The sequence below is a fragment of the Aulostomus chinensis genome, chromosome 11 (assembly GCF_037954235.1).
Source record: "Aulostomus chinensis isolate RoL2024-O1b breed Wild chromosome 11, RoL_Achi_v1.0, whole genome shotgun sequence".
NCBI classification, from domain to species: domain Eukaryota; kingdom Metazoa; phylum Chordata; class Actinopteri; order Syngnathiformes; family Aulostomidae; genus Aulostomus; species Aulostomus chinensis.
The window spans coordinates 29424957-29438136 of NC_141330.1; the positions used below are offsets into that span (position 1 = coordinate 29424957).

At 46.8% G+C, this 13180-nt stretch overlaps 1 protein-coding gene across 1 annotated transcript; it reads left to right on the plus strand.

Moving 5' to 3' along the window:
* The first annotated feature begins 565 nt into the window (after positions 1-565).
* On the plus strand, positions 566-11056 carry vegfaa (vascular endothelial growth factor Aa). Its single transcript, XM_086219329.1, has 7 exons — positions 566-1124; positions 2368-2410; positions 4541-4737; positions 5249-5325; positions 5399-5431; positions 7063-7194; positions 9103-11056. The coding sequence occupies exons 1-7, from the start codon at positions 1059-1061 to the stop codon at positions 9122-9124; spliced, it is 570 nt and encodes a 189-aa protein (XP_086075455.1). The 5' UTR covers positions 566-1058; the 3' UTR covers positions 9125-11056.
* The last annotated feature ends 2124 nt before the right edge of the window (positions 11057-13180 follow it).

Below are 13180 nucleotides of genomic sequence, written 5' to 3' on the forward strand. Positions count from 1 at the left end.
TAAGTATATACTAGTACACTGTAGAGTGTATATAATTATTTAGTATTACAATGTAGAGTGTGTATAAGTATATACTAGTACACTGTAGAGTGTATATAATTATTTAGTATTACAATGTAGAGTGTGTATAAGTATATACTAGTACACTGTAGAGTGTATATAATTATTTAGTATTACAATGTAGAGTGTGTATAAGTATATACTAGTACACTGTAGAGTGTATATAATTATTTAGTATTACAATGTAGAGTGTGTATAAGTATATACTAGTACACTGTAGAGTGTATATAATTATTTAGTATTACAATGTAGAGTGTGTATAAGTATATACTAGTACACTGTAGAGTGTATATAATTATTTAGTATTACAATGTAGAGTGTGTATATAAGTATATCCTCGTCTCTCTCGTGTAAATGCTGTTCTGCGTTAGACGTCACTGTGAGGTCATTTTATTCCAGTTACCCTGATGAGCCTGGAGACCTGAACCTCATCAATGGCTGGGAGGGGGCGGGGCCAACAGCGAGTCGTCCTCTACCATTGGCTCGTCCTTGTCGCCCGCCTCCGCTCTCGCCTGAACTAGAGGAGCAGCCGCCAAACCGGAGCAGACAGAGGAGACGCAGCTCGAGTCCCAGAACCCGTGAGACCTGGAGGGACCGGAGCAGCCAGGGCGCATTGTAGGAGCGGGACGAGACACGAGGCGGGCTGGCAGATGACAACAAAGGGACCGGTCAGAACCAGAACTCCGCTTAGCTCCCCGCTCACCTCTAAGCTGGCGCACCCACGAGCGTAGCCGCAGACGTCAGTGCGTAAAGTTGCTGAACGCTGCCGCCGAGCGGATCCCGGGACCCGGTGCGGAAGAGCAGCGCTCGCTGAAGGGAGGCTCCCGTGAACGAGCCGCGCGTGTGCGCGAGATATGGATATGCTTTCTGTGTAGCCGGGATCTGTCACGGTTTCCTCAACACTCATTCTTCATATTGTGTGCGGGTTCTGTTCTGCTGGTACCGCGGTTCCTGCTCCACGACCTCCGGAACTCCAAGACTCGTCTGGACTCACAACCATGAACTTTGTTGTCAGTTTGGTCCGAATCCTGCTGGCAGCAGTTCTCCACGCCGCCGCTGTCAAGGTGAGACTTGTTGGGCAGTTTTTAATACGAGGAGACCACTTCATACACCTCCCCGTGAAGGGGGGGGGGGGGGGGGCGGAGCAGCAGGGCTCCTGCTGTTATTCGGTTCAAAGTTTGTTATCCCAGTGACTCAGCTGTTCCGGTTCAGTCTGCCGGTGAACCAACAGTTTTTCCGACTTATATCAAAGTTCCATCTCAGCTGTGGGACGCGCGTGAACCCTGTTAAACAATCGTTTTGTTCTCAAAGAGGAGAGAAGCTGAACACGGAGACGGTGTAACGGCGCGCGTGACTGTCCACTGAATACACGGTACCGGCCTGAGAACCTGCACACGACTGAGACTGACTGAACTGCGCGTGCCCCCCCCCGGTTCAGACGGAGTGCGTCTGATTTCTCACGGTAATCTCCGTGCTCGGTTACCGCTGCCCCCCCCCCCCAACCCTTCACACGATCCGCTGCCTGCTCACGCAATATCTGCGGTGGTTACAGCAGCCGGAGGTTTCCCGGGATGCGGCTATCACGTCACAGTTTGACGGTCAAACTCAGACTCTTTTCAAAATCAACTTGAATAAAAACACTTAAGTGTACACATTCAAACACACACACACTATATATATGTATATATATATATATATATATATGTATATATATATATATATATATATATATATATATATATAGTGTGTGTGTGTGTGTTTGTATGTATATATATATATACATTATAAATATATAGTGTGTGTGTTTGTATGTATATATATATATATATATATATACATATATACATTATATATATATAGTGTGTGTGTTTGCATATATAGTGTGTGTGTGTGTTTGTGTGTGTGCTACCATGAATGAGGCACTGACGGACAACTTCGCTGTGAGAACTACAACTATTTCTTTATGTTCAAAGTAAAACAGCCTGAATGGAAATCAGGTTGACTCACATTTCCGCTCCCTCCATTTTTCAGCGCCCCACTGCACCAGTCGGCGGTGTAACCTGATAAACTGCTCCAGATGACACGTGGGTCACACTGGCAGGCTTTTATTTTGAAGTGTACTGGCCTTACTCGTCATGTGCCTGCCGGTGGCTTGACAAAGTAAGGAGGGAGCGTTGCGTGTCCCCCATCAGCAGTCACTATGATGACGCCTGTCATCAGCTGCGTTCACTGTCCTTGTGTGGTGAAGCCTCCATGTTGAGGCGCCCCCTCCACCTGCCTCACCCTCGCCTCCTCTGTGTGTTTCAGGCCGCCAGCATCATCAGGGGACTGGACAAGAGTAAAAATGAGGGTAAGACTGAAACACTGAGCGTCTGACTCCTGGTTCCTGGTGATCAGGCCAGATGTGGCCGCCTAGTGGACGCGAGAGGAACATCTGGGTTTTACGGGCCTGTGTAGATTTGCTTTGTTGACACTGTTTCCATGACAGCAGCCGGGTTGCGCAGGCGCTGGTGACACGCATGAGGTAGCGCTGTCACCTCAGAGGCAGAACCGGTCAGGAGCTCCTCAACACGCGTGTCACATGTTGTGTTAGTGTGTGTCATGGCGGCAGCACACAGACCAAATTGGAGGTGATGGATGTAAACGCTGACCAGCCATGACAGATGCCATCTCCTGGGTCATGTGACTGTGAAGAGGCAGGAAATGGGCCCGCCACCTGCAGACTGCTGACCTCCACGCCCAGAGATTGGGTCTGAGGCTGCTCACGTGATCCACTCACAACCGCCATGGCGGTAAAACAGATATGTTTGTGTTATTGTGGGCATGTTGAAGGTCACATGACGCTGTGCGAATGTTTGTGTTGACAGGCTGGAAAGGACCTTGTGACGCGTGTCACGACACAGACTCACCAGCATCTATTATGATATACAGTAGACGCACAGCACTAAACGTATTGTCCTGAGTATTTCACACAACAACTGAAACATCTTTCTATGGACCACCAGGATAGATCGGTAATAATATTGGTCACACATTTGCTAGACAACTCAGGTTTGAGGTCTCAGGTGTGACGCCTCAGGTGTGACGCCTCAGGTGTGACGCCTCAGGTGTGAGGTCTCAGGTGTGATGCCTCAGGTGTGAGGTCTCAGGTGTGAGGTCTCAGGTGTGACGCCTCAGGTGTGAGGTCTCAGGTGTGACGCCTCAGGTGTGAGGTCTCAGGTGTGACGCCTCAGGTGTGACGCCTCAGGTGTGAGGTCTCAGGTGTGAGGCCTCAGGTGTGAAGTTTCAGGTGTGACGCCTCAGGTGTGAGGTCTCAGGTGTGACGCCTCAGGTGTGAGGTCTCAGGTGTGACACCTCAGGTGTGAGGCCTCAGGTGTGACACCTCAGGTGTGACGCCTCAGGTGCGAGGTCTCAGGTGTACAGTTTATGGGTCACAGCATGATTTGATCACCTTATTGGGACTAGACTAACATCTATTGCTGTATTGCCCCAGTCAGACAAGTAATGGTGCGGCTTCTATACTGGTTATTACTCAGGTCTGGTACTGCAGTATTTTTGCTCCTCTAGCCCAATGGTACATGTAAGTGGTCTGACCATATATTACAAAGTCCTCCCTGGCTCACTGCTACAGTATTTGTACTTGTGCAGGTCTTCATCCTGGTCTGTACTGTTACTCTGTTGACACCCAGAACATGGTCTAGTTTTGTATCCACACAGTAGCGGAGATGAACTGGTACGTGGGAATAAAAGAATCACAGCTGGCCTCTTGTGGTTGCCTTGGCAACGTCTGAATATCCAGCGCCAACCTCAGGAGCTATCATTACAAAGCTAACTGGTGCACCTTGAGCACACTGGTGGCCTCCGAGGGTCAGGTGTCAGAGGCGAACCTGGCGCCATAGCGCCTGAGGTCAGGCTGCTCTGACAAACCAGGGGTCAGGAGTTAGTCAGGGGTCACTGGGAACCAGTCTGGAGGATTATTCTGAGTTGCACTGGGAAGGCAGGTCCTAAACTGCCAGGAAACAGCAAGGTCTGAGTTTGGGATTAGACATTTAACCTGAGATTATTTTCACATCTTTGTCATCAACTTTGTTTTCAGTTTGGTCCGAATCCTGTAAACACACACGTGTGTGTGTGTGTGTGTGTATATATATACATATATATATATATATATATATATATATATATATATATATATAGATAGATAGATAGATAGATAGATAGATAGATAGATAGATAGATAGATATTGCCATCCATGACACATCAGTCTATCTATGTATCTATCTATGTATATATGTGTGTGTATATATACATGTATATATATATTGTATGATATACGTATATTGTATGTATATACATATATTGTATGTATATACATATATTGTATGTATAAACGTATATGTATATTGTATGTATGTGTGGTCTGAGCTGTCGGTGTGCAGTGTAGCCCTCTGATGGATGCTGCTGTTTGTCCTTTGACAGTGGTCCTACTCACAGATGTCATCATCAAGAGCAGCTGCCAGCCCCGGGAGGTGCTGGTGGACATCTCCCAGGAGTACCCTGAGGACATCGAGCACAAGTACATCCCCTCCTGCGTGGTCCTCAGCCGCTGTGGAGGCTGTTGCAACGATGAGGCCATGGAGTGCGTTCCCTCCGAAACCCACAATGTCACGTTGGAGGTGAGCAGATCCAGAGTCTGTCTGAGCTCGATGGAAGCCCTTTAGCACGCACTACTACTACTACTGCTACTTGTATTTCTTTACTACTTTAAATAATGATTCAGTAGCCTAGTTTTATATGATAATCCATGACACATCAGGCTGAACCTGTGAAAAGTGAGCTGTGACTCTTCATCTTGATCGCCTGATGTGGCCTGATGTGGTGACAGGTGTTTGATCTGATGGCGCTAAAAGTCAGCTGTGACAGCAGGGCCCGGTGTACTGTGTCAGCAGAGCAGAGCGCTGTGGCATCCCAGACATGCTGTCCACCTCAGGGCAACATGTTAGCAGTTGGCCCGTGTGAAGAGGTGTGCTGCACACACTTCATGTCTGGGTGTCTTCACGTGCTGTGGTCCATGGGGGGAGAGGGAAAATGGAGGTGAAGGGGCGGTGGCCTCGCCTCGCCTCCAACAGTTACCTTGATGTTGTTTAATCTGATGGTTCCTTGTTATGTCCCGTCTTTCTCTTCAAGGTTATGCGGCTAAAACAGATGGTATCGGAACATAAAATTCAATTAAGTTTCACCGAACATCAAAAGTGTGAGTGCAGGTAAGAGACTGGCCAGCCACGTTCTGCCAACACGCTCCAGAGCTCCGTGTCACCTTTGCTCTTTTGATTTCAGACCAAAGCCGGATTTTCAACTACCGACGGAATAGTAAGTACACATTCTGATCTCATTCATTTACTGTCAGGATCCCGAGTTCTGGCTTCCATTGATCTGACTGTCTCTGCCCTGTGCTGGATCCGGGCCCACAGCAGCCCCTCCTCACTCACAGTTCTATATTCCTGTAGTGGTGGCAGGGAACGCCGCTAGCACTGAGTATAACACGAATACTATATACAGTGTGTGTATATGTATATGCAGTAACAATACACATGCAAGCTGACAAATCAGTCTTAGCAATCAATGTCATAATCACTGACCAATCAGAGCACAGCAACACTTGAGGCACATCAGCATATGAAATTGTTGAAGGGTGTGACCCCCCAATTCAATCTGCTTGAATGTACTCTGATGTACATGGGGGGAGAGAGTAGCACTGCTGCCAGCCTCCGACCCTCCAGCGCCATAGACCTGACCCCGGGTCCCCAGCTAGGTCTCCAGGCTAATCTTGGCAGCAGGTGTCATGCTCTTAACCTATTTTTATGTTAGCGGTGTAAATAGAGGTGGGCCTGTTGTTCGAGAGAGCGTTGACTGTGGTTCTTGTGTTCTACGCACGCATGCATGCGGACTCAGCAGGAGCCCAGCTTGTTGAGGGAGGTGAGGGGAGAGCAAGGCCGGTGACCCTGAACCCCCTGGACTGGTGGATGATGGATTGGATCATGTTAGCCAGAAGGCTGGGAGCTGGGCTGGGAACCGGCCGGAAAGCTTAGAACCAGGCTTGAATGTTGGGAGCCGGCGTAGTCAGCGGGGTGGTCAGGAGCTGCTTTTAATGGCTGGCCGCACTTCTGCCCTCCTGTGTTTCCCACCTGAGCAGGTGTCTCTTGACATGTACTTGATACCAAAGAATTATGGGTAACATTTTCCACTAAGAGCACGTTACCAGTGAGTAATGCCAACATAGCTGTTAATCATTTTCCAAAGGTGCTGATGTTAACTTGATGGGTTACTGAGTCACGGTTCTAATCTGAACTTGCTACTGTCTTTGCAGCCTTGAGCGCCTCGCTGATAACTTCTGCTTTGGGTTGTACAGCTCCTGTTTGCCTGCGGCAGCTTGAGAGCAGGAGTCTGACTTGACCCAGCCGCAGCAAAGCTAAATCTCTCCATGAGACCAAGCAGCCCTGCTTGTAGCGCCATAGCAACCAGGCCTGTATATCTTGTTGTGTGTGACCCCTCAGGCTTCATAAGAACAATGTAATAAATGGTGTAGATATTACAACAGTACACACAGATGGCGTCCTAGTTATCCAACACCTCACTGCTCAGGTGCCTTGCTCAAAGGCACGTTTTCCCATGCTGGGGGAGGAGAGTGAAGGCCCTCGAGTTCCTTCCTGGACCAGGTGTTGAAGCTGGCAGCCTTTCTGTAGCAGGTCGAGCAGGTTGTTTTATCTAGATTAGCCTACGTTAGCATCGTTGAAGGAAGCGATGTGGGGCACCTGAACCTGGTGGTTGACGCACCTGTGACTCGACTTGCTTTAGTCCTGGAGATCACAACATCACAAAAGAAAGAATAGGTTTTATCCCAGTAAGTGTGATGATGGCTGGGGGGGATGTCGCATGAGTCTGCCGCTCTATAGCTCTCTCTCTCTGTCTCTCTCTCTCTCTCTCTCTTGCTTCCCTTGCAGCAACTGTCCGCCTTGCTCAGAGAGAAGAAAGCGCTTGTTTGTGCAGGACCCTCTCACCTGTATATGCTCCTGCAAATTCACACAGTTAGACTGCAAGTCCAGGCAACTTGAGTTAAACGAAAGAACTTGCAGGTTTGTTTACCGTACAGTTCCCCGTGTGTGTGCCCTCCGCTGTGCTGCCGGCATAGATGACTTCCTGCATGCTCCTCCTCTGCTCCTCTGCTTGTTGTGTTGCTTGTCGCTGGGAATGTGTGTTGGTGTCCTCTCAGCTGCTTCAGTCACTCGGCCCAGTCGTTGTGGGACACGTTTCATCCATGTTGGTCACAGCTGCTGCATGTCACACGTGAACATTGCCAGTATTCATGATGAGCGTTCAGGTTCTTAGAAGACTCCGATCTGATCGTTGCCGTATGGAATAGCAAACCTGGCTAACGATCTGATTTCAGGTCATGTGACTGGATTTTCCACTTTTTTCTCTGTGGAAGACTGCTCCTGTAAATAACATTGAAAGTTACTGGTTTTGCAGCATGCAAACACTTGAAGTGCCAGTTTGCCACCAACATAAAATCTGACTTTGGAAACTGAACGTTGAAGTTGTCAGAACTACAAAAATCGAGCTTCTGGTCTACTGCAGAGACTCGTGATGCTACGAGCGAACGCGTCACCATACGACTTTATCAAGATATAGTCCAGCTCACTGTATTACACTGCATACTGCAGTACTCTTCCTAATTTACTGATAACCTACTTGTACTGTAAAAACAACTTGCTTCATACCAACCAGGTAGTATAATACCGATATGAAATCTGATAACACAGTACATCAGATTATCTCGACAGCTCAATGGAGAAATTGAGTCAAAACTCAAAAACTCCTTTTCATTTCATTAAAAGATCATTTGCCTCAGCTGCTGTAACATGTGGATCATGATAGTGTGACGAAGTATCAGTATTAGTGGCTGGATGGATGTTTACCTCAGAGCCCTCTTGATCATGTGACCTACTTAGAGGACGTCAGGCTGATGTGTGTAAGAGAATGGGTTCTCCATCCTAATCTAAAATGAAGGAGTGCAGCACTTGTGTTTCTCGTGTTCTCGTGTTGATTCTAGTCTTCATTGAGTTAGAATATATTATTCAGCCCCCCCACACGTGTGCACACACACACACACACACACACACACACACACACACACACAGCATTGAAATATTTAGGTAATACTTTTGTTACACTAAGATGAATTAGAAATGTGTAACTAGGAATTAAAGAAACAAAACATAGAAGAACTTCAAAAATAGTTTTTTGCAGTAGCCAGAAGTTTATCAGAATCAGAATACTTTGTAACAACAGAATTTAATAAAGGATTCTGATTCTGATAAAAAAAGTTGGGTGTGCACTACCAGCAGCACTGCTATGTTAGAAGTACTCATGGTAACAGTAATAGTACCCTTTCGGCTTGCTTGCTACAGTTAGTGTCTCTTTGTCCCACATAAACTGTAGGAGTACAAACCTTCCTGTGGCCAAATAGAGAGGTGTCAAGACCCTAGTTGACCCCCCCCCCCCCCCACTTCCATGACCTGGAGCCTCCGAGGACCCCCCACACTGCTCTGGATTTAGAGACCCCCTCCCCCACTGCCCTGCTCTCTCCCCAGCTAACAGACAGATTTAATTACATGACGTCATGGGAAGTTTCTGCTTTTTCGATATTTCAAAGCTTAAATGGGAAATTCAAATTTTACAAACAGCAGAAAAAGAGTTATTGCCCCCCCATTACACACACACAAACACACACACACACACACACACACACACACACACCCTGACCCCCACCCACTTCACTGACCTCAACACCACCACCCCACCCACTTCATCCACCACTGCTTCCCCTGCCACTGTCTCTATAAATTACTCCCTTTTTGTGCATGGACTGTGTCCATACAACCATTGTGCTGATCCTATGTTGCAGTGTACTAAAGTGTGTGTGTGTGTGTGTGTGTGTGTGTGTGTGTGTGTGTGTGTGTGTGTGTGTGTGTTGTGTACAGATGTGACAAGCCGAGGAGATGAGACCACCAGACTCCCACTACACTGAAGGAATCCAGCACTTTTCTACCTGTTGATGCATCATTCCCTGCAACAAGGACACTGAATGGAAATGCAAGACCAGATCTCCTGGACACGTGTCTATATATATATATATATATATATATATATATAGACACGTGTGTGTGTGTGTGTGTGTGTGTGTGTGTGTGTGTATTGTATTGCTGCTATGATTTAAAGTAAAACGAGTGCGCTGTCAGCGTATGAATGGGAGGAGCTTGCGTGGCAGCCTCATGGCAGGACATTTTACTTAACACTTCACTGGATGCTGATCTGCTGTGGATATGAGTTGAAGATTTCTTGGCCAGAAAAACTGGAGCCCAGACTTTCATCCATGAGTGCAGGAGAAGCTTACTAGCCTTTGACGTGCCACTGAGGAGCATGGAGGAGGACAACCAGTCGCTGGACGAGTGCCTGATGTACTTGAAGTGAGCGTCGGGTCAATGGACAGTTTCCTCGGTCACACCTTCAGTGATACCTACGAACTCTCTGAGTTTCCTGACACGACTGCTGACACAGGTTATGTGCTGTGGTGACGGATAATGTGAAGATGACTCTCTTCCCTCGTAGAAGGGTTACGTGACAACGGCAAGAACTACAGGATGGTTTGCTGGAGCGAAGTTAGTCTGGGAGGTGACAGGTTCTTGAGGTTCTAACCATGCTGGGGGTTACAGTGAAGTTAAAGACTTCATCAGGGTTAAAGGTGACAAACCACTATTTCTGCTCCTGCCTTCTTCACGTAACTTTTCCCTGGTTGGAAATCAGACTTGTTCTTCTTTTTGTGCACAGAGTTTATTATTTGTATCTTAAGGTATTGTGTTCATGTCTTGAGACCAGGCTGTCTAAAGGGATTTTACTGTAGCTATATATGGAGACAAGAAGTAACTCGACAAGCTGATCCTAGATCAGCACATCACTGTAGAAATCCTCAACTTTCCTGTTTTGTATTTCAAAGACTGCGTGTTCCAAAGATTTAGTCATGCATCCACAACAAAGCAGTTCATCCCAAATGATCTGAATATATTTACTATATCTCTGTGTCTTGTAGACGACATTTAATTTATAGAATATGTTCAGTATTTTTGTTATAATATTTATATACAGTGTTAAGGACATTTATTTTGTTGGAGAGCACATGTGACTGTAGATGTCTGTGGAGAAAAAGGACTGAAAGACAAACTTTGACATTCCTGATGGAAAGGAGAGCTCGGTCTCCTCCCAGCCAGATGGAGGAATCACGGTGGGCCCGTTGACCGATAGAGACCCCGGCCATCAACATGTGTGAATGATGCGCCAACACAGGTGTTTTTCATTTTGGACTTGGCCGTAGACATGTGGTTTTGCACTTGTTGGCCCGAAGACACGTCATGAGGAGGAGTGAAGGAGTCTGGTTGCTGCTGCTCAGCTGGGACCTAGTTTAGAAGACTGTCCAATGAGATGAGCCTTTAGTCTGAGGGGGGCTGCTGTTACATCAGCAGCTCAACACCTTTCATCCATATCCAGTCACATGACAACATGAACATGAGTGTTACCCCGGAGGTACACAACACATACCTGGAAAACTAAACCTTGCAGTCCTGTAGTTCCGCAGTAGTAAAGCATCATACTGAAGACAGAAGGACAAATAACCATTTGATTTTTACATGAATAAGTGGTATAACTCCCCCCCCCCCCCCCCCCAAGACTGAAGGCCTGGGACCCCGCTGGGCCAGAGCCACACCTCGCCAATCCTCTGATGATGAGAACATTCTATTTAAACTACAAACCTTTTGAGTTTGTACACAAATTTTTTTAGTATATTTTCACATTAATATATTTATTGATGCTGTAAAATGTTATTAATACTCATTGTTTGTTGCGTGTAGTTTAACTATTAAAACATATTTATTTTGAAAATACATGATTTCTTCTGTGTTTTAAATGAGCTGTCAGCAGCATCAAACCACCTGCTTTATTTTGAATGGAGATTGAAACTCTGACTCCATAGATCCATGAACAACAACCTCACCTGCTCCAGGCAGTGAAGCTCCAAAACCACCCAACTCTTTGACAACGATTCTGCTCTGGTTCCTTAGAAACCTGGTCCTATTCAGGCCCAAACTGGGATTAACAGACAACCTTCCCTTCTTTTTTGTCTCTCTTCTATGTGATAGCAACATCCAATCCATGTTCTCCCTCTTCTCCTGTTCAGGGTGGTGGGGGTGGAGCCTATCCCAGCAGCCTTCCCCCTGGACAGGTCACCAGCCCATGGCAGGGCCAACACATAGAGACAGACAGCCATTGGCTCTCCCAGCCACGCCTACGGTCAATTTAGAGTCTGGATTAACCTGGTCCCTCTTGATGTCTTTGGACTGTGGAGGAAGCTGGAGTACCAGAGAGAACCCAGCAGGAACAGGGAGAACATGGAGACTCACCCAGAAAGACCCCGTGCTGCAGCCGTGTCCTGGATTTTCCTTGAGGTCTTACACCATTTGTGCCCTGACCACCCCAAAGGGAGGTGTCTGTGAGGTATCTTGACCATATGCCCAAGCCACCTCATCTGATTCTTGATGTAAAGTAGCAGCAGTTCTACTCCAAGCTCCTCCTGGATGGTGGAGCTTCTCACCCTGTCTCACCCCAGCCACCCTCAGGAGGAAACTCATTTCGGCCGCTTGTACCCACCATCTCATCCTTTCGGTCATTACCCGGAGCTCGTGACCACAGGTGAGGGTAGGAATGTAGATCGACCTGTAAATTGAGAGCTTTGCCTTTCAATTTAGCTCCCTTTTCACCATGGTGAAGAGGGAGCTGCGCAATGCAGAGTCCGCATCACTGTAGATGTCACACCAATCTGCCTGTTGGTCCCACCATCCATCTTTCCCTCACTCATGATCAAGACCCCAAGGTACTTGAACTCCTCCACCCAGTGTCATCCCCACCCCGGAGGTGGCCCTCCGCCCTTTTCCTGGGGAGAAACATGGACTCGGACTTAGAGGTGCTGACGATGATCCCTGCTGCTGAATGTAGAGCTGCTATACAGTTCCATGACCACCAAGGAGCTTATTGACCACCTCGGCAACATCAACCCCAGAGACAAGAGGGCCCATCATACGGTCCCCAGGCACTGCTTCCTCATTGGAAGACATGTTGGTGGGATTGAGGAGGTCTTCGAAGTTTTCGCTCCAAGATCCACAGTACCTCGAGTAGAGGTTAGCTGCATGCCACCCGAACGATAGACGGTGTTGACAGTGCACCGCTCCCCCCGAGACATTGGCTGCTGGTCCAGATTCTCTTTGAAGCTGGGCCAAAAAAGCCCCATAGGACTCCTTCAGCTTGACAGCATCCCTCTGTCTGGGATTCTGGGATTCCCACAACGACAGGCACCAACGACCTTATGGCCACGGCTCCGACTGGCTGCAATGGAGGCATGAAACATGGCCAACTCAGGCGCAATGTCCGCTGCTTCCCTCTGCGGAATTCACCTGGAGCTGGGAGTTGAAACTCAATGTGATGTGCTTGGGCCTATATATATATATATATATATATATATATATATATATATATATATATATATATATATATATATATATATATATATATGTGTGTGTGTGTGTGTGTGTGTGTGTGTATAAATATATATATATATATATATATGTGTGTGTGTGTGTATATAAATAAATATATATGTATATATACATATATATACATGTATATATATACATATATATACATATACATATATATACAGTATATATATGATAGATATGACACACTGATGTGTCACGGATATATGTGTGTTTGTGTGTGTGTGTGTGTGTGTGTGTGTGTGTGTGTGTGTGTGTGTGTGTGTGTGTGTTTGTGTGTGAAATCTAACAGTAATTAGAAAAACCTGCCCCCTGTCAGTGTAAATTAATACAATGTCAGCTGGTTCAGTTCCAACTGATGGCCTATAAAAAAGGTGTCTCATTGCCAAGGTGTCACACAGGAAACATCCCATGATGGGTAAAAGCAGAGAGGTCTCAAGACCTTCGCAAAATTATT